We start from the raw sequence: 24,560 nt of genomic DNA on the forward strand, positions 1-24,560 counted from the left end.
AATAATAAGGTACAGCTAAGATTTATTATTATTCTTATAAAATGAATCGCAAAATGTGTTGGTAAGCGCATAACTCGAGAACGGCTGAACCGATTTCGATAATTCTTTTTTATTATATTCCTTGAAGTACGAGGATGGTTCTTATGTAGAGAAAACGTAAACACGGGCGAAGCCGGGGCGGACCGCTAGTGCATTTATAAAACTTTGCAACAACGAACGAAGAATTACAGAAAAATAAATATTGTTTTTAATGATTTTACTTATGTAGAAATATATTTTATGGGTATAAATAATCATTGATAAGTAATGTATGTATGTATAATCATAAACATGCTTGAATTAATTAACAAAAATAATTTACGAAGTGTTATTAATGAAAGCAATCCATGCATTGTTACAAATTTTAAGGGTTGCTACTCTACACGTATAACTCTGGCAATGTTTTCTTTAATTTAGTTTAAGATTAAAAGTAATATGAAAACATCGGTTGTTCATGCAGTATTTAGTTTTATTAGAGAAAATTTATTTTGTGTACATTTCTTGAGTCTAGTAACTTTTCAAAAGGGTATAAAATATTTGAGGTAATATTTGAGTTTCTTGTATAAATTTATAAACCCATAAACCAAACCCAAATTATAAATGTAAAAGTATTTGAATGCCATAAAACGAAAAATATAAAATTCATGTATAAACTCATTATATCAATAATTGTAAATAGAGAAGTCTCTTCTTTACTGCCTTTGCGTTGAAATCAAACCCAAATGCTCCGAAAGCTTCAAAAAGCTTTACAATATCCTATTACTAGGCCTATAAAGGCGAAAGTTCGTAAGTATGGATGTATGGATATATCGCGTTTAAAATCCGTTAAAAAGTCTTTAATTTCTAAATGTATAATACTCGCGTAAAATCAAACATCAGAAAATGGATGTATGGATGTTTGTTACTCTTTCACGCAAATACTACTGAACCGATTACAATGAAATTTAGCACACATATAGAGGGTAACTTGGATTAACACATAGGATAGGTTTCGTCCCGGAAATTCCACGGGAACGGGAACTATGCGGGTTTTTCTTTGAAAACGCGGGCGAAGCCGCGGGCGGAAAGCTAGTGTACTATAAAAGAACACGCTCCCTACTACATTTCATAAGGATGCTTTCCGAGATATAACTCAAAAAGTTAGGTAAAATCACGTGTATACACATACGATTTAATAACAATAAATTTAACTTTTAAATAACGTACTTTAGTGGTTAATTATTTATATTATACATGAATAAAATAGCTGTTAATTATTTACGTAAAACAATAATAAATACTTCATAAAATTCTCAAAATAAATAAAAAGTTAAATTCACATATTAATGAAATTGCCACGTTCACGTTTCTCTCCACACTCAATATTGTAGAATATATTTATATATATATATACATATTTTGTTATCTATAGATAACAAAATCCAAGAAAAAAAATGTGTTTTCATTGTTGGCAACCATAATAACAGAGCTGGCGTATTCGCATCGGACATTATCGTGTTACGTTACATTACTTATTACGGATTCGCCTGCAGTCAAAGTGCATATCGATTTCAAACAATATGCAGTTATTATCTATCTTATTAGTATCTGTAAGTTTATATGTTGGGAGATGTAAGCGAAGTATTTCAAATATCTTTTATTTCATTGATTTGGACAAGAATTTTAATATTAACTATGTTTATTAGAACAAAATACCATAGTTTTTTGTTAATCAGAAAAAAAAATGGTAATAATGTTTTTTTTTGGGTGTGAACATGACGTAATCGCTTCTTTATTGTTTTGTTTTTACATAAGAAACAATAACGTAAACACCTCTTTTTATTGTTAACATTGTCCTGGACGTAATACGAATTATTATTACGTAGACATCATATTAATTAGTGACAAAAAATGTGAGAAACAATATTAATATTATGTGAACAAAATAATAAAAACTCAACACGAGGATATCTTTAAGCGTTAAAATACGAAGGGAACACTCAAATTGGTTCCTACAGAAAATATTTTATATAAGACAAGACGGGCAGCTAATTGATATTAGCTATAAGAGTAGCCCAGTTTATTATTAAAGAACGAAGATAATTAAATTAAGGAGGCTTCTTTGACGCCTGCGCGAATAATATTTTTATTAAACTGTTAAAAAACTTAGTGATGGTGTGGGCACTTATCGATAATTTTGTGCACTTTTGTGGTATGTAAGCTCTATAAACCAAGATCTTAAAAGAAATGATTATATGGTATAAAAACAGAACTAGCCTTTGCTTTGGACAGTAGAGACAAAGTATTGTAGAGCAATTATTTTTATTTATTTGTATATCAAGTTAAACAACATATAATATAATAGGTTCTAGTAATACAACTATTAATTTGTTATTTATTTATTAACTTCATAAGAACACCACCACCACCACCATAATTAATAACAATTTTTTCGCCTTTGCAAACTGAAAATTTATTTTGCAATCAATCAATAAAATATCATCATAATTATAACAACAGACGCGTGAAAATTGCACAATACTAATGTAATATCGACATCATAGGTATAACATCGATATTGCAGACATCACTAGCAAGGTGGTAATTAGTAAGTTTGAAGTAGGTAGCGCGGCCGGCGGACCCGTCATAATCGAGCCAATTATGCGGAACCAATAAACAGGGGACAATTAGGTCGGCTATTTTAGTTATTTCCTACAAAGAGCTGAAATGTTTCACTTTATTACGCCTTTGGTAGCAATGGCTCTTGTGACTAGGTATCAATTACACGTCATAACCGATTCTAGATACGTTGCGATATTAGGAAAAAAAAGCTGATAAAATTGTTCCTTAATTTCTTACGATATTCAAAGTAGAGCTTTTTATAAACTTCAGAAGATATAGCAATCCTAATTTCAATTAGTTCAGAAACAAAATTTATCAAAGTATTTATACCCTTCTGCATCTTCTCCAGTTTTAATTAGGTTTCTTATTATGTAATTAACTGATTTTTAAATATGTATAAAATTATTTTTTTTAAATAAGAATATTTAAATTGAACTGAACAACACTTTTCTAGCAACACTTAATTCGCTCAATTTCTGCTCAAATATAGTAACAATGTATCTATAAATTGCAGGAATTTAAAAATCAATATCAATTTACAATTATTTACTGTCGCAATACAATTTAGCGCCATTAATTGTGTGAATTATTATAATAATAGGTTAAATAATTTTTAGTCCTTAAAATTGTCGTGTTGGGGTTTCACAATTTTCCATGTGGTGGCACTCACGTCAGCTAGTGCAATGTGCCGTAAAAATTGCAGTTGTAGGTAATATGAAATTATTATAAAGTTAAAAAATCTTAACTGATCTTAACTTTATATTCATATAGAAAACTAACAGAGCCTTATTGAAATGGAAATTTAATTTTAAATGCAAATTTTTTAATGACATTAAAATTAAATTAAAAATGTTAATTTTTCAAATCAATTAAGTAGGTGATTTTAATTAGCTAGTTATGAACTAAGGTCCAAATACAAGCAGGTCAAATTAATGTTTTCAAATACACTAAAAAGTTTAAACAAGAAAACGCCTTCTTCGATATAACCTTAAAACGCTCTGGGGTTCCTTCCGCGTGACACACGCCTGCCAAATTGAAAGCTAAATGCTGAATAAAGTTATTTGCTATGAATGCCTCCGGGCACAAATTTCAATTATTGTCGCATCCGAATAGTTACGATGGGGTTTTTGATACAACCAGTTGGAAAAGCTGTTACTTTTTCTTAGTAATCATTTAGCTGAAAATATCGAACAAAAAGTGTCGTTTCTTTGATCAAAGGTGGTGTTTCTTGTATTACCTTAAGGAATTATAAATATATTCACAGAGATTTCGCAATGTATTTAATTTAATTAAATGTTGGTTGCTATTCAAATCGCATTACTTACAGCGACTGGGAATTTTGTTCAATCACATAGGTAGCAACGTATTCTTCAAAAGTTTCAGTTTTTATAATAGTGCCTCTTTAATTTACATTATTTAAAACTAATTACCTAATGAACACTTCCCAGATACATTATCATCCATCAGATTTAAATAGTCAAGTTTACTTAAGTAAGTACCTACTTATTAAAATTTTAATGCCGGCAAATTTTTGCAAATAAAAAAAATGTTGACAGAAATAAGCAATCATGACTGTACAACAAAGTAGGCGTATTCCTTTAGTATAAGGGTCAAAATATTTTATTAGCCATGCGATTTTAACAGAGTTGAGAGGGTGACAACTAGATTACATCCCCGAGGCTGACAAATCGAGTGCTCCACTCACAAATCGACGGCACCCTTGTTAGGCCATTTGCAAAACATAAGCTCTCTAGCATAATATAAAAATTCCAATATATTTAATGAATAGAGTGCTATATATTTTTGGGTTAAAATAAGATACGTTTGCATTACGATCCTTGCAGTAACGTCTTATCTAAAAACTTAATAATGTAAACTGGAAACAAACATTATAAACAAAACAAATTTTGTTTTAAAAATTTGTTACGATTTAGGGCCGATTTTTCAATGCTTGGATAAAACTTATCCGTCCAATAAAGTATTACACGATAATATTAAAATGTCACGTAAACTGTCAAATACGGGCAATTAGAATACGTTTTTAAAATGGTAGTTTTATACATTATTCGACGAATAAGTTTTATCCAAGCATTGAAAAATTGGCCCTTAATAAATAAAAGAATACTCGGTCAATTATAAATTCGTTCATTGTTAAAAATATTTATTTATAGGTTTTTAACTTTTACTAATCTGCATATCTACTCCAGACGTCGCTATATGCAACATATTATAGTCGAAGTAAAATTAATTAATATATATAAAATAATTTTATTAAAGCTATGCAATGTATATGTAGATTTAAATATTAAAAACAGGTCTGAAATACATGTTAATTTCAATTCAATTGAATTTAAAAATTCTTTGTGCATCGTGAAGAAAAAAAGTGATAACCAAAATTTTTCCTGTTCAAAATCATTGCCGTGAGTATGCTTCGTAACAACAAATTGTATATAATAATAGATAATAGTTTAATAAAACTAAAAAAACACGCTTTTTATAGAAAACCGAACTAAAAAATAGAAAATTTTATCAAATTAGTGTATTGTCATCGGTCCTCAATAAATCTACAAAGTTTGAACGAAATCTGGCCGTTTAAAGTGGGTCAAAATGGCGCCCAAAGAAGTCGGTTACAAACAAACAAACATACAGGTGAAGCTAATATAAAGCGTGTAAAAATAAACTAAACAATAACTACTTCAAACATGAAATCGTATAAAAAGTTATGATTATACGCCAATTTTAAAGCCCCTTACACAATCTGTAAACATAAAATGAGTTAGGTAAAATATTCATGAACATTTTCCCCGCGATTTGAGAGGTCTGTCCCCTCCTTAAAGCGTCTTAAGAGGTGTGCTTGTGGATATTATCTGAAAAGATTGTTTGATGGATTATAGATCCGTTGTAATATTTCCACAAACTTTTAAAAGGAATTTGATTTGTATCTATAAAACTCTACATTAAATATCGTTTGAATTTTGTTAACATGGTTAGGCACGAATATTTTTATAAATTTTGATATTTTTAAAAGATAATTATTATATATGATTACTAGTGGTCCGCCCCGGCTTCGCCCGTGGTACCTACATGTTTAAACTATCCTATCTCTCAAGTTGGATCGAACTACACATGGTGTGCGAATTTTATTATAATCGGTTAAGTGGTTTAGGAGTCCATTGAGGACAAACATTGTGACACGAGATTTATATACAGGGTGGAAGGTTCCAGGTCCAGTTTCTCATGGGGATCAAAACACTCTAAAAGACCAACTGAGGTATGAGTACTAGAAAAGTCAGAAATCGCGAAAAACTATTTCCACACATTCACTAAGAAAATAAGTGATTCAACAAAAGATGCGCTAATAGAAAACTCATAAAATCATTATCTCTACTAAATTTGCCCCGTAACCATCTGAAAAATGCAACTCTGCGTGCATAGTCCCCAGATTGCAATGCTTGGACTAATCGCCCATGGCGGTAGCATTTGTAGCCGTATTTCTTCCATGTTTTTAAAACTATCCAGTGCGAACAACCAACTTCGACGGCAACTTGCCGCCGTTTGGCCGTTCCGAATATCCTAAAAAGACAAAGGCACAGCAACTTAACATGCCAGCGACGCGGGGCGTGAGCGGGCGGTGGCTGGCAGCTCGTGCACGAGATGAAAAATTATGTAAATTTGAATATCGAACGAACACGTCACATTTTTATGGCTTATGTAAACAATAACACGTAGAAAACAAAAGTTACCAGAAGTCACTCTGTTTTCACTAAAAATGTCCTTAAATAATTTAGAACGTTTAGATCTGTTAGAGGCTTACTTTTTAAATAATAAAAACCCAACAGTTGCATTGGAATGGTACAGGAATAAATACCCAATGCGACATGTACCGACGCGAAAGGTAATTGCGAATCTTGTAAAAATCTAGCAGAAAGTGGCTCATTTAAGAAAAGCTTGACACGTCCACGTCGTTCACGCGTATTGAATGAGAATACGGTGATAGCAATTTTAGCACTAATTGTGGAAGCATATCCCGAAATTTCTTCTAAACAAGTTGCCGACGAAGTTGGTTGTTCGCAATGGATAGTTTTAAAAACATGGAAGAAATACGGCTACAAATGCTACCGCCATGGGCGATTAGTCCAAGCATTGCAATCTGGGGACTATGCACACAGAGTTGCATTTTGCAGATGGTTACGGGGCAAATTTAGTAGAGATAATGATTTTATGAGTTTTCTATTAGCGCATCTTTTGTTGAATCACTTATTTTCTTAGTGAATATGTGGAAATAGTTTTTCGCGCTTTCTGACTTTTCTAGTACTCATACCTCAGTTGGTCTTTTAGAGTGTTTTGATCCCCATGAGAAACTGGATCGATTGGCATCAAAAAAATTTTTTTTTAAAACTGCCGATTTCCTTGCTGACCGTACATTTTTTCAAAAATCTGTGAATGCAGATTAAAATTTCTCAAGAATTTAAGGATAGTCTCCTAAGAACGTTTTCATGTAGCTACACCGGTTAAGGTACCTGCCCTTCATGCCCCATCTTAACCTTCCACCCTGTATATAAAGATAGAGATTATTATATGTTTTATCCTGTTAATTAATAACTGGAATAAAACGTATAATTTGTGTACCTTTTATATCCGAAATAGGTTCCGAAAAAGCTTCATCAAAATCGTTTTTGTAATAAGGTACGAAATATTTATAAACATATCTATCCGTTCATCATTAATATTAAAACTAGAGTAATATCGATTTTATAAATTATCTTTACGTTTTGCAATCTCTTGTAGCTGAATTTAAGGACGAATAATAGCTGGTTCAAATAAATTTACGTCAAGTGCAGGGCGGTAATTAAAGAGTGAAAAGTTCACGAACGTCAGGCGCAAGATATCGTGCCAACGCTAATGATTGCAGTTATCCAAATACCTTGTATATATTTAAGAAAAAACATTTTCATGACATTTCTCGCACCTATTTTTAAATTGACAAGTTTTTTTATGTTGGTAGGAATAACCAATACCGGTGTGGTACTCTTTTATCGAAGCTTTCAGCAGAAACTATTGACTAGGATAAAAGCACAAATTTAACTTTTAATTTGTATTTAACTAAGCAGTAATGTTATATGCATTGAAGTGTAGAAAATGATTATGCAGAGCTAGTTAGTAATAACAATAAAAAAAACTATAAGATTGCATCACTGGTCACGTTATTTGGAAATAAAGACGAGCAAATGCTACTTTTAATTTGCATAAACGATTATATTAATATTTACTATTATTTATTATATTAATTACACATTGTTTTCTTTTATTATATTAAATTATAATTCGTTAACTATTTGTATACACGTGTAAGCAAATATAAAACTAGTGGCGCTTCGCGGATTCCATTTACACATCCTGTGAAAAATACAGCCCATGTATGTACGTACAGCAGTGTATGTATGTACAGCCTCTGATATCTAATAATAAGTACACATCTAGTTTGTAATTTACACTATCTATGAAGAAATTATAACCTTATCCCCATAGTATTTCATACTATAAGTGTAGTACCTAGTAGAAGCACGTAGAAGCTATAGTACCTGTATGTGTTAGTGGTGTGGTACTTGTTTGATGCAAAGGAACTAAATAATTTCATTTTTTGTTTTCTACTCTTTTATTTTCAATATCACGATAGGAATATAGGTATTTTGTCGACTCAATCGACGAGCGTTGAGAGGCTTAGCGCTCCATAGGTGTGTTCACGCTCCGACATCCTCAGGGATTCCTTCTCGTTCCTTTCAATGTTACTTGAGAAATTCAATGAAGACGAAGGAATTGACTGGGCTTTAAGCCAAATCATGAATGATGTATCTTATATACATCATTACACATCTGTCTCAGAGGCTTGCGTGTGATGAATTCCAACAGGTGACGTTTGGCTTTTTAGAAATTCTGATACATGGTAATCATGTAATGTCATAAACAAAGGTTACCAGGTTAATGTAGCTAATTTGAACATTCGACGTTTGTTTTTTTTCAGCTGTATGATAATATATAGGTACATTGTAATTTAAGGCTTATACATGCGCTATTAACCTTGACCATACTTGACGGAGCTCAAACCTCTCCCGCTGCACCTTCTTTTTTCCTCGCATTTTGTATTTAAAAAGATACCAATCAGTGAAACAAAAAATCCTCGTCAGGGACTGTTGTGTAACTGATAATTTATTAAATATAAAATTTTCAGAGCTCTAAGACAGCAGGTTACGAAGTTTATAGAGTATTTGCGGAAAAATCGATGACCACGGCACATTTTTTTTCTAGAAATCTATTAACTTTGGAAAAAAGTCCTCGCGAGCAATTAAAGATCAAAGACCATCCTATTTTATATATTTTTTTCGGTATTGTGCTTTATGTTGTACCAGACTTTATAGAGGTTGAACATAGTCGAAATTGCCGGGTAACGCCTTAAGTACAGTAATTATAAATCAGAGACGTCGCAACGTGCATCGGTACGATCTCACTTTTTATAGATAAGCTTTTTCAAGACTAAGAAATAGGTAGGTAGGTACTAGGTGTTATCCTCGACTGTCTCAATAATATAAAAATATTTTGCAATTAAATGCAAGTGCATTCAATAGAATAAAAAATATTTTAATATTCAAGAGCAACTATAGAATTTCTAGTCAGCTCCTTTCCGTAGAAACTGTTTGAAAACGAACCGATGGTAAATAATATCATCTGTATATTATGACAATTTAAAGCACTTCTTAAAAAAGACTTCTTGAATAATAGTAATAAATGTTTATGTTGGAATATAGTATGAATAATAAGAATAAGTTGTTCTCTAAGTAATAAATATCTCTATAGAGAGATACAACAACTTTAATAGAAGTGTTGTTTTAATAATTTATTAACAAATATTATAATAAAATTACCCAATTCGTTGGAAACAACTTATTTCGTTCAAAATGCAAAAACAGGGTTTTAAAACATGTATAACCTAACCTACGCGTTATCCATTACCGAACAAATATGCGTAAAAAAATATATCGGTTCGCATCACGGTATCCCCTGATAGTTATTTGATATGATTTATTCATATGAGCTCATCTCCTGTACGTCATGGAAGTTTATTTAATAGAAAATACTTTCCCGAATCTATTTATAAAGGCATTATGGCCGCTTTTTTTTATTTTAAAGCTGTTGCTGACATGCGCTTGCCGCTTGTTATGCTAATAAGATGGGGGTGCCAATGTTTATACAACTATAATGTACTAGATGAAATCGCGGTTTCACTCGTGTTGGAGTTTTAAAACTCCGATTGCGAGAGGGAGGAGAAAGGAAGGAGGAGAAAGAGAGGGTATGAAATTATGAATGCTTTTTTAAATGTGCTGACTCTACATAGTGTACCTGTTGTCTCTATAGAGTCTGTTACTCAATCACGCCTAAACTACTGAACCAATTTTCATGAAATTTGGTATGGAGATATTTTGATACCCGAGAAAGGACATAGGCTACTTTTTATCCCGGGAAAGTGACGCAATCCTGGAAATCCCACGGGAACGAGAACTATGCGGGTTTTTCTTTGACTGCGTGGGCGAAGCCGCGGGCGGAAACCTAGTATGAAATAAATAAGAAAAATTATGTATTAGTTTGGTTCGATAGTTTCATTTCATCACAAACTACCGTTAGATAGAAATTAGAGAAGCTGCAGATTTATGTCGGATTTGTAAACGCGTTACCTCGCGTGCCTTAACTTCTTATAAAAAGATGGTTAGAAGAATTAAATAACCATTTAGAAAATACTTTGATATGTAACTCGTGTTTAAGGATATTATACTTGATGATATTCATAACTTTTTTAATATATTCGATTCGCTCTTCTTTGTGTAATACGGAGAATAACAAAAACCTCTTCATTTTTATTAATTTAACATGTTTTTGATAAAAACGTGACATATTTAAAGGAAAATGTGATAGAGAACTGATTTTGTTTAAATTTTTATTATTAATCAGTTATAACTAACCGCCTCCTCGGTACAGTGGTTGACGCGTGAGCGTAACACCTAGGGATCCTGGGTTCTATTCCCTGTGGAGACGAAGAAAAAAAAACGTCTTGGTCTGGTAGGACACAGAAGGCTGATCACCTACTTGACCCTAAAGAAAATCGATCAGTGAAACAGATGTGTGCATCTGCCCCAATAGGGGACATGGGACTTCACTTTTTAATTATAACTAAACTAATGATAGCTATGGGATTGAAATTATGAAAGAAATTCAGTTATTTATCCTTGAATAAGCAGTGTACATATGTATTTATATGATTATATTTCTAAGAAAATTCTATTCAAAATATTAACACTCCTTTTTACTCAATTTTCTATTATTTCAAAAAGCACAACAAACGCTAACTCATCAACATTAAGGTCCAGTACCCTAATACCTATATGTATGAAGATCTAAGGTCAAAGGTGATCCATTAGCGACAAAGGACCTCATAGAATATGCACAAAACGCCCCAGTACCATCTGAGTGGTGGATTGTGTTCGCCCCGCCCTACACCACAAGCCGATTACAAATATATTTCAAACTAGCTGTGCCCCGCGGTTTTACCCGCATTTCTCCGCTCATATTGGTCTTATCGTAGTGATATATATTGTATAAGTTAATCCAAGTAACCTTCTATGCGTATGCCAAATTTCATGAAAATCGGTTCAGCAGTTTTTGCGTGAATGAGCAACAAACAAACATAACTTTCGCATTTATAATATTAGGTAGGACTAGCCGCCCGCCCTAAGTCGAGCGGGTTGAATTGAGATGATATCCAAAAATAAACCAAATTAGGTAGTTATGCAAATAATAAAATATCAAAACATAAATCGGAAATTTTTATACGAACTTACACCTCTATTTTTCACGTCTTTTAAATGATTAGGTATGTTATTTATTTAATATAGCTTTCACCCACGCTATCTTATGATCTGCAAAGCATAAAATATTTTAATCCAATATGCTTCCTAGTTGTTACATCAGAAGTTCACATATAACAAGCTTCCGATTTCGTAGAATTTAAATGAAAAGGTGTAAAAGTTACTAAGGAGGATATAAATTGATAGAAGATCGTATTATTTAAATAAATCAAAAGCGAGTATTGATATAAACCTGTATTATGTCTGTGTTATTGAAAACGATATGTAATGGTTTGAAAATTGTAATTAAGCAGTTTAAATTAAATTATGAAGCAGGGTTTATTCAAATAATGGTTAAAAAAATTAAAAGATTCGTTATTTATGATATTTTTACTAATATATTCGTACTTTATGATTTTCTTTTTATAAGTCTGTAGTGAACCTCATAATAAAATTAATTAATTATTATTTTCTGAGAAAAATCAAACGCCTTATAGATCCAGAACGAAATCCCATTTTATTCAAAGTGATTGTGCTGAACTTCGTTTTATACTTATTTTACAATAAAGATATAAAAGACGATAGACGAACAACGCATTTGTAGAGACTCTACCTTTGCCAATGCTCATGGGCAGTGGGCGGTTATGATCACTTAGACCTCATTCACACGAGAGTTAAAACCCGGCGTTGGCGCTTTTTAAACGTTCTCTCTGTGGTTGTTCATACTAACGCTTTAAAATCACTCATGTCTCGTCTCTGGCTTCAGTAAGACGTGGAAATGGTTTCTGCTAAAATAATTACGTAATGTCAGTTGCGTAATATCTTTATGATATTTATATTATTATATTTGCTTAGAATTCCTCGGAAAGTTTGTTCTTAATAAACCACTTGTAGGTACCTACTTAGGTATTTGTTCAAACTCGTCATCGATAAACATGTTACTTAAAGGAATATGATAAAAATACCTACTGTTTTAATTTTTATATGTTAGGTATATTTGAAAGAAAGAAAGAAAGAAAGATTGGCACTAGCGATTTGTGTTATTAAAAGACGAAAAAAAAAACAAAAGGCATTCTGGGTACATCCTCTGAATGAACAGAGATACTTAAAAGGGCAGTTTGTGACACTGTACGAAGAGTTAAGGCCCCGGAATTTTTTTAATTATTTTCAAATGTCTATAACGATTTTGAATACAGGAACGGACGAGACTCCACATCTATAATTAATAGTTCGGGATCAACAATCCACGACATCGTATCGATTTTCTGATGATTATAAGCACTACAAACACGTGCTACCGCTGAGCGAGCGTGCGGCATACTGAACGCAGCGCCGGCGCTTTTTTAGCGCTCGTCTGAATAATAGTAAGAAGTTTCCTATGGTCTATTTTATTTAACGCCCAACGCCGAGCGTTGAAAATAGAACACTGCGCGATAAAAAAGCGTCGCGCTTTAAAAGCGCTGACGTGTGAACATATACTTGGGAATGCATTTGTTCTATTTGGACGCTTTTTTAACGGACGTTAAAAAAGCTCTCGTGTGAATGAGGTCTTACTGTTTTCGCCTGCTACCTAGAAACAATAATGTTAATTTGCATAAAAAGTTATGCAGTTCTGTTTTACTCATTGTATAAACTATAAACACCATCATCAATTATCATTAAAGTCAATCAGAATATTTACTTTTGTATTTAATGTAAAAATAAAAACCTGTTCATTTCTTTGGTGTCTTTATTTATTTCAGCATATTTGCAATTTCGACTCCATAAACCATTATTACTGACTACAAATATATTTTGAAACTGAAGAAAATGTTATAGAGAACGATCGATAATAGCTTCCTATAATATAGTTTGAATATTGTAATTATTTACGTAAATAAATTAGCCACAACAATTTCATACGAAACAAGGACAATGACATCCAAAAAAACATCGTTTAGATAATGCGGTCTTTGTAAGTCTGTTTTCCCATACGAAACGCGAGTATATTTGGTTAGGGATGTATGTGCCTGATGGGGCATGAATATTTTATTCGTACTTAATGCTTCGGAGCCATAAGCGGATTGCGGCGCTGTTAAATGTTGGCACTCCTTTGTTACTTCGCTAATACCAACTAATGCGGAGACCACCGCTGTTATGTAAAATAATATGTACATAATCGCTAGCTTCTAGTATGTGTATGTTGGTACATGATGCTACAATGGCAGATAATAACGGCAGGAAAGGTTTGTAATTATGTATGTGTGTATGTATGTATGTATGGTTTTCACGCATAAACTACTGGACCGATTTTGATGAAATTTGGCACAGACAATCTTTAGACCCTGAGAAAGAACATAGGCTACCTTTAATTGCGAAATATGTACCACGGGCGAAGCCGGGGCGGACCGCTAGTAACTAAATAAATGAAGCAACACACCATGACAAAAGTTAAACCCTATTTGCTACCCTTAATGTTCTTGATATTTCTTCTTCTTTTAGGTTCTTTAAGTTCATTATTATCTTATCTGAAACATTAGGTACTAACACAAAGAATTAAACATAATAGAGCAATCTGTTAAGATTGTTGTATTTGATGAACTTTGCCCGTGCTCCGTATTATTCAATTTAAATAAACATAACTATCCGATAATAACATTATCTCTGTATAAATGAACATATTCGATGATCCGAAAAGGAAAATTAGCCGAGACGCGATCTCTCCAAAGAATGTTCCACTTTATTAGATTCCATAAGCTCTATTCATCGTTTTTTCGCCCTCTTGAGAGGGAACCTTTGAGGCATCAGTGCGTATTAGTGAATAATACGATAGAATCATTCGATCTCGCGTATTAACTCCGCACTTACCTATAATGTTCCCAATAATAATGGTCTATGAAAATTACGCGATTATCCGCCTGTAATAAATGTGGTTAGTTCATGTACATTGCGTACATTTTTTATGGAATCTATAACGTATTACTATTCAGTAATTCATGAAATGATTATTATAACACGTTCACTGCGGCATGTCCAGTATCGGGATTTCGTAGCATAAATGCAAAAATGTGATGACAGTTGTGAAAATAATATAAAACATTAAAACAAAAGTTACTGAACAAATTAAAACAAAAGTTACTGAACAATTTCCTGATAGTACTCTATCAAGTACCTTGTTTTATATGTGTTTTTTTTTTGTATCGATGATCTCGTTATCTGTTAACAAACAGACTGAAATATACAAAATTGATTTATATCGATATCGATGTTTTATTTTACAGTGTTTCCCATCGCTATTACTGTAAACATGCCGTATCAACGCAGTGCGGGATGGCAAATAATTTTTCACAAAATCAGGGGTTTACATTTTCCCTCATATCTTTTAAACTATTCGGTCAAACTAAAAGCTATTCATGCGGTATATACTAGACTATATATACTATTATCTGAAAAAAAATTTTTTGAAATATCTTGAAATTTCATGAAATTATTAACCTTCAAAGTCAGAAGGTGCGATGTGATAAAAATGGCTCATGACGCACAGTGGTGAACTTGCCGATGTGAAGTATGGAAGACATGCCGCAACAACGGTAAGTTTGGCATTTTAGGTGCCGCAGTGAACGTGATAATCAGGCGATTGATCGTTCCATTATTGAAACGGTAAGTATTTAAATATTTTATTCTATACAGCTACAGAAATTTTGGTTTTTCAAATAAATTATATTTATATGTATTTCTAAGTGAAAATTCAAAAAAACAAAATCAGAAAGCACCTTTCTTACATACCTGAAATTATAACTATAGATATTATAATACAGCATCATTCTTAGAATTTAATACTTTAATATCCGCATTGTGTTGTGAACGTAAAGAGATTGGCAAAAGTTGCCCGAAATATTGTAGTTCTTTCCAATAAGCCAGTCTTTGTGTGACGTAATCTTATAAGGTCCGGAACTCATTCTGTCGGTGTCCAACAGGGATTCATGGTTTTAAGCTGGCTTTGTATGGGCATTTCTAATACTACCGTGAATTGAAACACCTTTGTCGGGAAATAAAAAAATTTTCGTCTTATTGTCAGCGAGATAACAATTACATGGGACATAAAGGTTATATACTTATATTTCTTTTGTGTTTGTTATACCTCGGCTATTAACTCTTAAAGCTTTTCTGTCACTTTTTTAGTACATGTACTTATAGCCGTGTAAATCTTGAACATTCCAAAAATCTATAAAATTGACTACGTTGGAGAAAGTACGATAACAATCCTTTATTTTTCTTCTACATGCCAATTATAGAGAACATTTGATTCGTGTGCTAGGTGACTGTTGAATTTAGGGATTCCCGGAATTAGTGATTGTTTGTGTTTCTGGTCAATAATAGCTTTAATGAAATAGTTTCCGTGTTTGATTTCTATTGATTTAACTTTCAGGTGAGATAAACTGTTGTTTTTGCTCTAAAGATTATGAAATATTCAAAAAATTCTATGACAAAATATTCGAAATATAGCTGGTCCGTTTTTTGGGACAGTGCCGTAGATACAGGTAACTAAGAACCATTTGGCATGTCCCAAGAAACGGACGTTGCCATGATTCGTACTTTAATAAAATATCACTTTTATGGATTTTCTTGCTTTAGAGTCTTTAATTATATGTAGAATTATTTTTAATTAAGTTCAAAATGACGAATATAATCTAAGATCACTTAAATCTGTTGGGTCTACAATAGAACCGGGAGTTCCTCGACCTCCACATGCATTTCGTCTAAATGTCCTAATCATCGGCCAAATATCACTTCACATTTAGAAAAACCATTATTATCTGTATTAAATGAAACAAAAGGTTGCTTGACACGAAATAATGAATGTTATTTAACATTCCATACAACTAAATAGTGTGATTGAGCTCGAGAGGGCTCAATTATCATTTGTTAGGTATTTAGTTAAAATTGAAGATTTTTTTTGTTATAATAGATAGTGAAAATACTGTGATACAATAAAACAATAAAATGCTACTTGAAATTGTTTTCAATTGTGTTATATTAAGTGAATATTTTTGTTTTTCATTTTTATTTTATAAGCTGTATGACAGCGTTGTCCGTTTTATGAGACAGCAATGAAGACGGGGTTCTTGGCAAAGGCCGTTTTAACGGACATCCTGAAAAACCTACTTACAGAAAATTTGTTTTATTTTTTTCTCTACTATAGTATTTTTTAATCAATAACTATCACTAAAACCAATTCTGAAATATCTGGGTACATTATTTCAGGGCTTGCCGTGTTAAGGGTTAAGAAGTAAAGTTAGAATAATTCTATAAAATTTCCTTACTCGTGTTGTTTATTATTTTCAGAAATTTGTAGAGCATGAAATTGAATAGAATAAAGTGATCTCGAAATATTTATTTAATATTAGCACTGTAATCTAAATATAACTTTGTTCGAAGATTTAAGGTAGGTACATATACCTAAGTATTCTTTTCACACGCATTAGTTTCAATCATAAAATTGAAAACTCACTTTAACGGTGAAAATCTTGATATTATAATTATACCTAACAGAAAATAAATATCCACGTGCAAAACAAGGTTCTGAAATTGCATTGAGTTGGAGTGAACGTAGTACAGGCGAGGCGTCGGCCGATTTCCATGGAATTTTTCCATTACGGCGACAAATTGCACTCCCGCCTGATAATGCGGCATCCTGTCGGAAGCTTATTATTTATTATGCCCTTACAAATCGGCCATATTATGATTTTTACGGATATCTATTAACATCTGAGCGAATCAGATTTATTTGTAGACATTATTCATGGCGTTATTTTTAGGTGTCAATTGGAAAATGATACTTCTACTTTTTAATTTATTTTATTTCTATACTCATTAACTCTGAAGGTCTTAAATCCTCTTCAAATGCTGTTGTCGATAAATGTATCGTACTTGGTTCATATTACTACAAATTTTAATGAAGTGGCAATTTCTCTTTTATTTCTTAAAAGGAACCTTTGGACTTATGAGTTGGATCTGGACAGCTTTTATCAAATAATTTTGTTTGCGGTCCATCTGCAAGCTTCGTATTTCACACATCTATAGCCACGAATATTGTTAAATTTTGCGAAGTTCTCTTTAGTTAAAGTTGATGGTCAGCAGCACAAAGGACTAGGTAACGATGCGGTTTCTCCTCTGTTATACGCATGACCGTCACCATTTTAATGGCGTGTTTATCTATAGTCTATTATTTTATTCTCATTCAATATTCCTATGAAACAAATATTCCAAAAGTGCGATAAGACATTCGCACCATTCGCACTTCATTACCAAGACTGACAACTTTATATCATTAGTTATTGCGTAAGATGATAAAACATGCAGATAAAAAAAAACAATTAATTTATAGTATTCAGTATTTTACCAGACATATTTATCGCAGAGTATCAACATAATTCCACGATAATTAAATTTATCTTAACAAATTTCCGAATATTGAAAATACCGAAATATAAAAAATGGTAGCCAAAATCGATGGTTCACTTTGACCAAACTGAAGTTAAACAAATTTGGACTATATTACATGAGTTTAAAGTTCAGTTTTGAATATCGGAACAGACGTGTATGAACATTCGATTATACACACCAGTGGTCAAGTATTTATCCATTAACGGGAAATTTAATAGGGCAAGCATCCAGTTATCAATGTAAGGGCGAATTCCATGTTTATTAGCTCCAGAATTTGAATACAATATGAGCAACTATGTGAATTGAAGGTAACAGAACTGATTATTAATGTTATTATGTAATTTTAACTATATACAAGTAAACTTAAACTAGTTAACTAAATGTAAATGATTATGCAACTAATTTATTAATTTCTAATATTTTAGCTACGATTGTGATTCTAATTGGATTCTGCAAGTCTCAATCAAGAGATGAATGTATCAGAAAACTTAAATTTATTTAAATCAATAATGGAGCCCTTCAAACAATTTTTAATATTTGAGATCTTAATAGTTAAAGAAACGGGGCTCTAGGTAATAATTGAATATACATAATAATACCTAGGTACTAGATGTAGATGTGTATTGTATACCAGCTATGTATTGTCACTCAGCACGCTTGGAAGGCAGCTGAATCAATAAAAAAGTAAGTCATATTATTATATTATCACGCCGATTTAAAAAAAAAGTAATAACCAATATTTATTGGTAGATACCAGATAGATTATAAGAATATTTAGTATAAGAAAATATTATATTATGCCATTCTTTGAAATAACATTATGTTTGAGAATCGTTATTAACGCGCCTGCATTATTTAATTATTATCAGACATAAAATAAAGTTTTATGGGTCATATCTTATCATTTATAAATAATAAACTTCATCCACAAATGCAATAATTATTTATGGTATCAATAGGTACGTCAAAATATATGTATTTTATACTTAAAATATTCTTGCACCTTTATGCAATCCGAAAATTGAATATGATTTCGGTTCCAATTGGAAAGAGTGAATAGGCGGTGATTCTATGACCCTCAAATTCAACTGGCTAATCTAGGAGGGGCGGTAATGTATGAACTAAATAAGCAGATAAATCAACGGTCAACGTAAAATGTAAACGGACAGAAATTTCACAGTAGTAATGGTACCTACCAGACAGGAACTTAGGTACTACATACTGTGAAATTTCTGTTCTACTTCAGCAGTGCTATTCTGTATAATGACAAACTTGACTTCATACATCATGCAGACCGCAGCTGCAGCAGTTACTCTTAAAAGTTGGAGTTCTGCAGTATTCACTTTTTAATAAAACGATCTCATGCTGTTATTGTGATTATTTTTTTACATCTTCGACTAAAACAGTGCATTTCCGCCCTATTAATATTTAATATGTCTAATAGCTTGTTATATAGGCGATGGAAGATTATGATGGAAGTCAGCGGGAAAAAGGAACAGTTTATTAATTTCATATATGTAGGTATTCATATCAGTACGATACACACAATTAATTTTTAGTAAAATGTCAGATCTCTTTCTTTTCCTTATACTCCATTTGCGATCTTGCCACTTCTCTCTTTTTATATGGTCAATTTAAAATATAATTTAGTTGTCGTTGTCGAATGTCCCCTTGCAAATCTAATTTTCGCTTCTATGCCGGCCGACCCCAGTTTGATTTCTAGTAGATAACATCATTTTTAGGAGAGAGAACCTTCAATATTATAATTCTTATGTAATATTGAAATATTCATAGTTCCAAACTTGTTTTAAACTCCAATATTAAATCTATACTAATATTATAAAGCAGAAGAGTTTGTTTGTTTGTTTGAACCCGCTTATCTTAGGGACTACTGGCGTGCTACTGATACTGGTACGATTTGAAAAGTTCGTTCGGTACTCCGCGAGCAATATAAAACCGCGGGTCACAGCTAGTACAGGATAAAGTTGTAGATGTATTATGTAAATACAATTGAAATAAGATTTTTAAGTAATCAATAAGTAAAAATCAAATGTCATCATGATTATAAGAGGTCATAGAATAGATAGAGCAAGTAATCAGTTATGTTGAATCAATAAGCGAGTCTTAACTATTCGTTTCACTTAATTAAAATTATAAATAATAATTTTCAACTATGAGATTGTGTTTAATACTCTTGTGTCACGTGTGTTTTTATAGTGCAATATCTGGTTATTTGGTCAGAAAGGTAAGTTTGTGAAGAATTTGTACAGCTACCAATGCGAAATTTAATTAAATAGCCCACATGTTTGAACTAAATACGCTAACCATATCTCATAATACTCGTAGGTTTTTTTTATAATAAACTACCTAGCCCTGGACGATTGCTATGCCCTTTTTTCGTCACTATACCTAAGTATGTACTTGCATAATATTTAATGCATTATTTATTTGTCTTATCGGAATTTAATATCCTATAAATAAATTGCAAATATCTTTTGACGTTATCATTGATAACAACGTAAACCGAAATATTGAGATATTATAATTAAGTATTATTATGTGACAGCCAAAAGCGTCACTAGTAATATGGTTTTGACAAAAAGAGCATCTTATAGAAGCTGGAAAAGTGTTTCAATTAAAAGTACACAATCAATTATCTTGGAACCTTAAACAATTATTAAAAGTGATCTGCTAATTTATATTAAAAACTTTGTTTTACAATAAAATGGTAAGTTAATTAATTCCTAACATAAATCGATAACCTACACAACAACAAAACCGCATAGTTACTCGTAACTTAATTTAGATACATTGTTCTTTATACTAATTAATACAATTATTAGTATAAAGAAACGTTATTTACAAACAGCCCTACTAAATTAAATAAAGATTTAGCTATCTTTTGTTAAAAAAATTAATTACAGTGCGACACAAAAGAGATGAAAATAAATGAGGGCGCCACCGTCGCTCATATAGCAACACTGATACTGCGACGCAAGCGATCTTGATACTATAGAATAAAAATCCAAAAATCTATATAATATAATCTAAAATAAATACCGCGATTTAAACCGTTATAATTGTTTCATTGTAGCAATAGTGTAAATTTAAGACAAAAATACATTAGTATTTTAATTGACCTACCTAGGTCAAATTTTACTTATTAATGTATTTGGAATTAGTTATTTTATAAAAATCGGTCAAGTGTTTAGACTGCAGAGGCGCACATAGAATCAAACATACAAACAAACAAGCATACATGCAGCTCAAACACATTACCCTCTTTCTGGGTCCGTCGGGTAGAAAAAAACAAGGCGATTTGAAAACCACATATTTTTATTTTTTTTGTAGATAAATTTTGTACATTAATATAATTCATCAAAATCTAAATATTCTACTCCTTCAAAGGACTGATCATCACTCTGTTTCGAAGTACTGGCAAGAGGGTACTGGGCATCTTCAGTATCTGTAAATATGATACAGTAAATATGATTTTTTTCTTATGTTTTGATTGATTAATAGATAGATAGCTGTATGAAAACAGTTATCACTATACTTTGTAGTAAAATCTAAACTAGGTACTTTATTTGAGGCTGGTTGGATTGGATATAACTTCTTGACTCAAATTGTGCTGGTCGCACTATAAAAACTAGTTTTTGTTTACATACAAATAACCTCAAATTAAATTGCGAAAACGTAATAATCGCCATACATACATACATTAAACACTCGTCACTAATGGAATATTCTATTTTACGTAGTATTGAGCAAAAATAAATGGAATCTCACCGGTATATTCTGCTGTACGTTTGTAAACGTTTTCCAAATCAGTCAATAAATTTCCAGCTTGAAATTCGGACAAACACCGAATAAAAACTTTATACACCACATCACGGACACCGCTACGTTTAACCTTTTTCATGATGTCTCCTTTTTTATTTAAATTTCTTGTTCTAAATAACAATTTTATCTCAATAATTCTCCACTTCACGAAAAAAACAACAAATTTTTATTCAACTTGACAGCTACATTGCCAATTCAGGGTTGCCAGGTAATGAAAAACGAATTAGTTCCAAAATAATTAATTTCATCTCTTTTATGTCGTACTATATATCTTTTGTTTTTTATTTTATGTCCGTCAACAGCTGTCACTTGATAATATGACATTCTTTCATTTTTGACTTTGACAGTATACCAAGCAGTATACCATAGGGCATAGACTAAGGATGCGTTCGGTTATATGGAGTTTTGAAATAAGAATAAAAAAAATTAACTTAAGTTATTTAAAATATTTTTTAATATTCTCTAAGCAGTTTTCAATTATTTCAATTGATAAGCGTGTTATAAATTTAGTGGTGAAAAAATGGATTTTTGTCGTCCATATGTAAATTTTTATTCAATAAGGATGAAGCTTAAGTAACTTAAATCATTGAGATAATATTAATATTATCTCAATGACTTAAATACACTTGGTATTTGTTATAGACTCCAATATCCAACCCACGAATATGCATAATCGGAGCTGGTATTGCTGGCCTCACATCAGGCAAGAGTCTTCAAGATGAAGGCTTTAACTTCACCATTTTAGAAGCTACCGAACATTTTGGCGGTACTTGGAGATATGAACCACGTGTCGGAAACTATGATAATGGCCTACCAATATTTTCGAGCATGTATAAGCATTTAAGGTACGTAGAAATAAATAAACTTTTACTCACAAAGTCACCTAAATGTGCCTACACTACTTGGCAGGATTCTTACAACAATTTCAAAAGCTTAAATGTTTTTTTTTTGAATATTTTTTATTTTTATCCTTTTTTGGTGTTTATCATATAAGTAATTCTGTATTTAATAATGATATCGATACTTACAGAACAAATCTGCCAAAACCAACAATGGAATTGAAAGGTTTTCCTATTCCTGAAGATATGCCATCATATCCAACTTGGGAAATGTATTATGGGTATTTAAAGAATTACGTGAAGCACTTTGATTTAGAAAAGTATATCAAGGTATATTCAATGATGAACTCGACTTTTATTCGATTAAATATTATAAAGCATGTTTAAGATCAAGTCGCCTGTTGCTAAAGTAATTTCAACATATTTTTGTATATTTACCTGACTTTTGGTTCTAAATGTGGCACAAAGAGTGATTTTTCATTTTTTTTTCTTTTCATCGATTTTCTGTTTTTCTTTTCAATTTAACTTCTCCTCCCATTTACATCTAACAATTCTTTACTCCGGTTCTTTTGCCTATTACCCTTAACCTATTGAGTCAATTCTACTCCTCAGTACCAACACCATGTGATAGGAATATCTCGAGTTGGAAATGCATGGAAAGTCAAACATAAATACCTTCCAAGTGGCGAAGTGTATGTGGATGAGTTTGATTACGTCATCATAGGGACTGGTCATTTTAGTGCTCCAAATCGACCAAATATTAAAGGAGAAGATATTTTCAAAGGTAAGGAACTAAGGATCGTAAAATGGCCATCTAAATATAAAAAAAAAACATTAAATCGTTTACATAGTTGAATAAATTACGCGAGATAAATATTATATTATCCTCATTCAATAGTAGATGTTGCAGATATCTCTGATTTTTATGCAAAAATTGGAGACAAGAATAGCGCAAATTGAATACACTCGACATACAAAATCAAATTTAAAGAAAATGTTTCGATGAATATTTTAATTTATATTTTAGATCTAGCATTAAAATTGACATTTCAGGTACAATAATTCACAGTCACGACTACAGAGAACCGGAGCCCTACAGAGGACGAAATGTGATCATAGTGGGAGCTGGTCCCTCCGGCGTGGATATCACATTAGACATCGCTACTGTAGCCAAAACTGTATACCATAGTCATCACTCTAAAATCAAATACACAAAAACAAAGTTTCCCAACAATTACGTTGAGAAACCAGATATCGAAGAGTTCAACGAAAAGGGTGCTTTATTTGCTGATGGAACTTACGAGGATGTTGATGCCGTCATATATTGCACAGGTATGCGCATATTCGTTTAGTATATTAAAATCTACTCGTATATCTATCTAGAAGAAGGAAATAAATTTTAAATTCGTTAATAACTTGTTTTATTAACAAACCTGCCCCCCTAGTCAAGTGGCTTTCTGTGAGCGTAGCGTTCAATAGAATAGACTACGAATGTATGAGATTGACGTAACCTGTAGATACGTTTATCTACAGCTTACGTCAATCTCATACATTCGTAGTCTGTATCTACAGGTTACGTCAATCTCATACATTCGTAGTCTATTCTATTGAACGCTACGCTAACAGAAAGCCACTTGACTAGGGGGGCTTTAGTAGTGTAGATTTTCTTTAAACACTATTATATTAACCCAAGCGGAGTAAAAGCTACGAAAAAAAATATTTACCTCGTTTCAGCTGTTTAGAGTTATAAATAATGTTACAGGTATGTATTTAGAATACAGATTACGATTTCTTACTCGCTAGAGGAATTTTTATACAACATTCCTCGGCAAAAAGGTATTTAGAAATGATAGATGCATTATTGCAAAAACTTTAATACGTAGAAGTGGTAACATTAAATATTAATATTAACATAAGA

General features: G+C 31.9%; 1 protein-coding gene across 1 annotated transcript; it reads left to right on the forward strand.

The window, feature by feature from the left end:
• The first annotated feature begins 20,031 nt into the window (after nt 1–20,031).
• LOC149900621 (senecionine N-oxygenase-like) lies at nt 20,032–23,994 on the forward strand. Its single transcript, XM_090112707.1, has 5 exons — nt 20,032–20,205; nt 22,446–22,648; nt 22,834–22,972; nt 23,255–23,426; nt 23,696–23,994. Exons 1-5 carry the CDS (start codon nt 20,134–20,136, stop codon nt 23,992–23,994), a joined length of 885 nt encoding a protein of 294 aa, XP_089968833.1. The 5' UTR covers nt 20,032–20,133.
• Nucleotides 23,995–24,560: the final 566 nt, after the last annotated feature.

Source organism: Colias eurytheme, chromosome 18, assembly GCF_061535395.1.
Source record: "Colias eurytheme isolate Ceu_HAF_F1 chromosome 18, ilColEury1 Martin Lab GWU primary, whole genome shotgun sequence".
In the NCBI taxonomy this organism is placed as follows: Eukaryota; Metazoa; Arthropoda; class Insecta; order Lepidoptera; family Pieridae; genus Colias; species Colias eurytheme.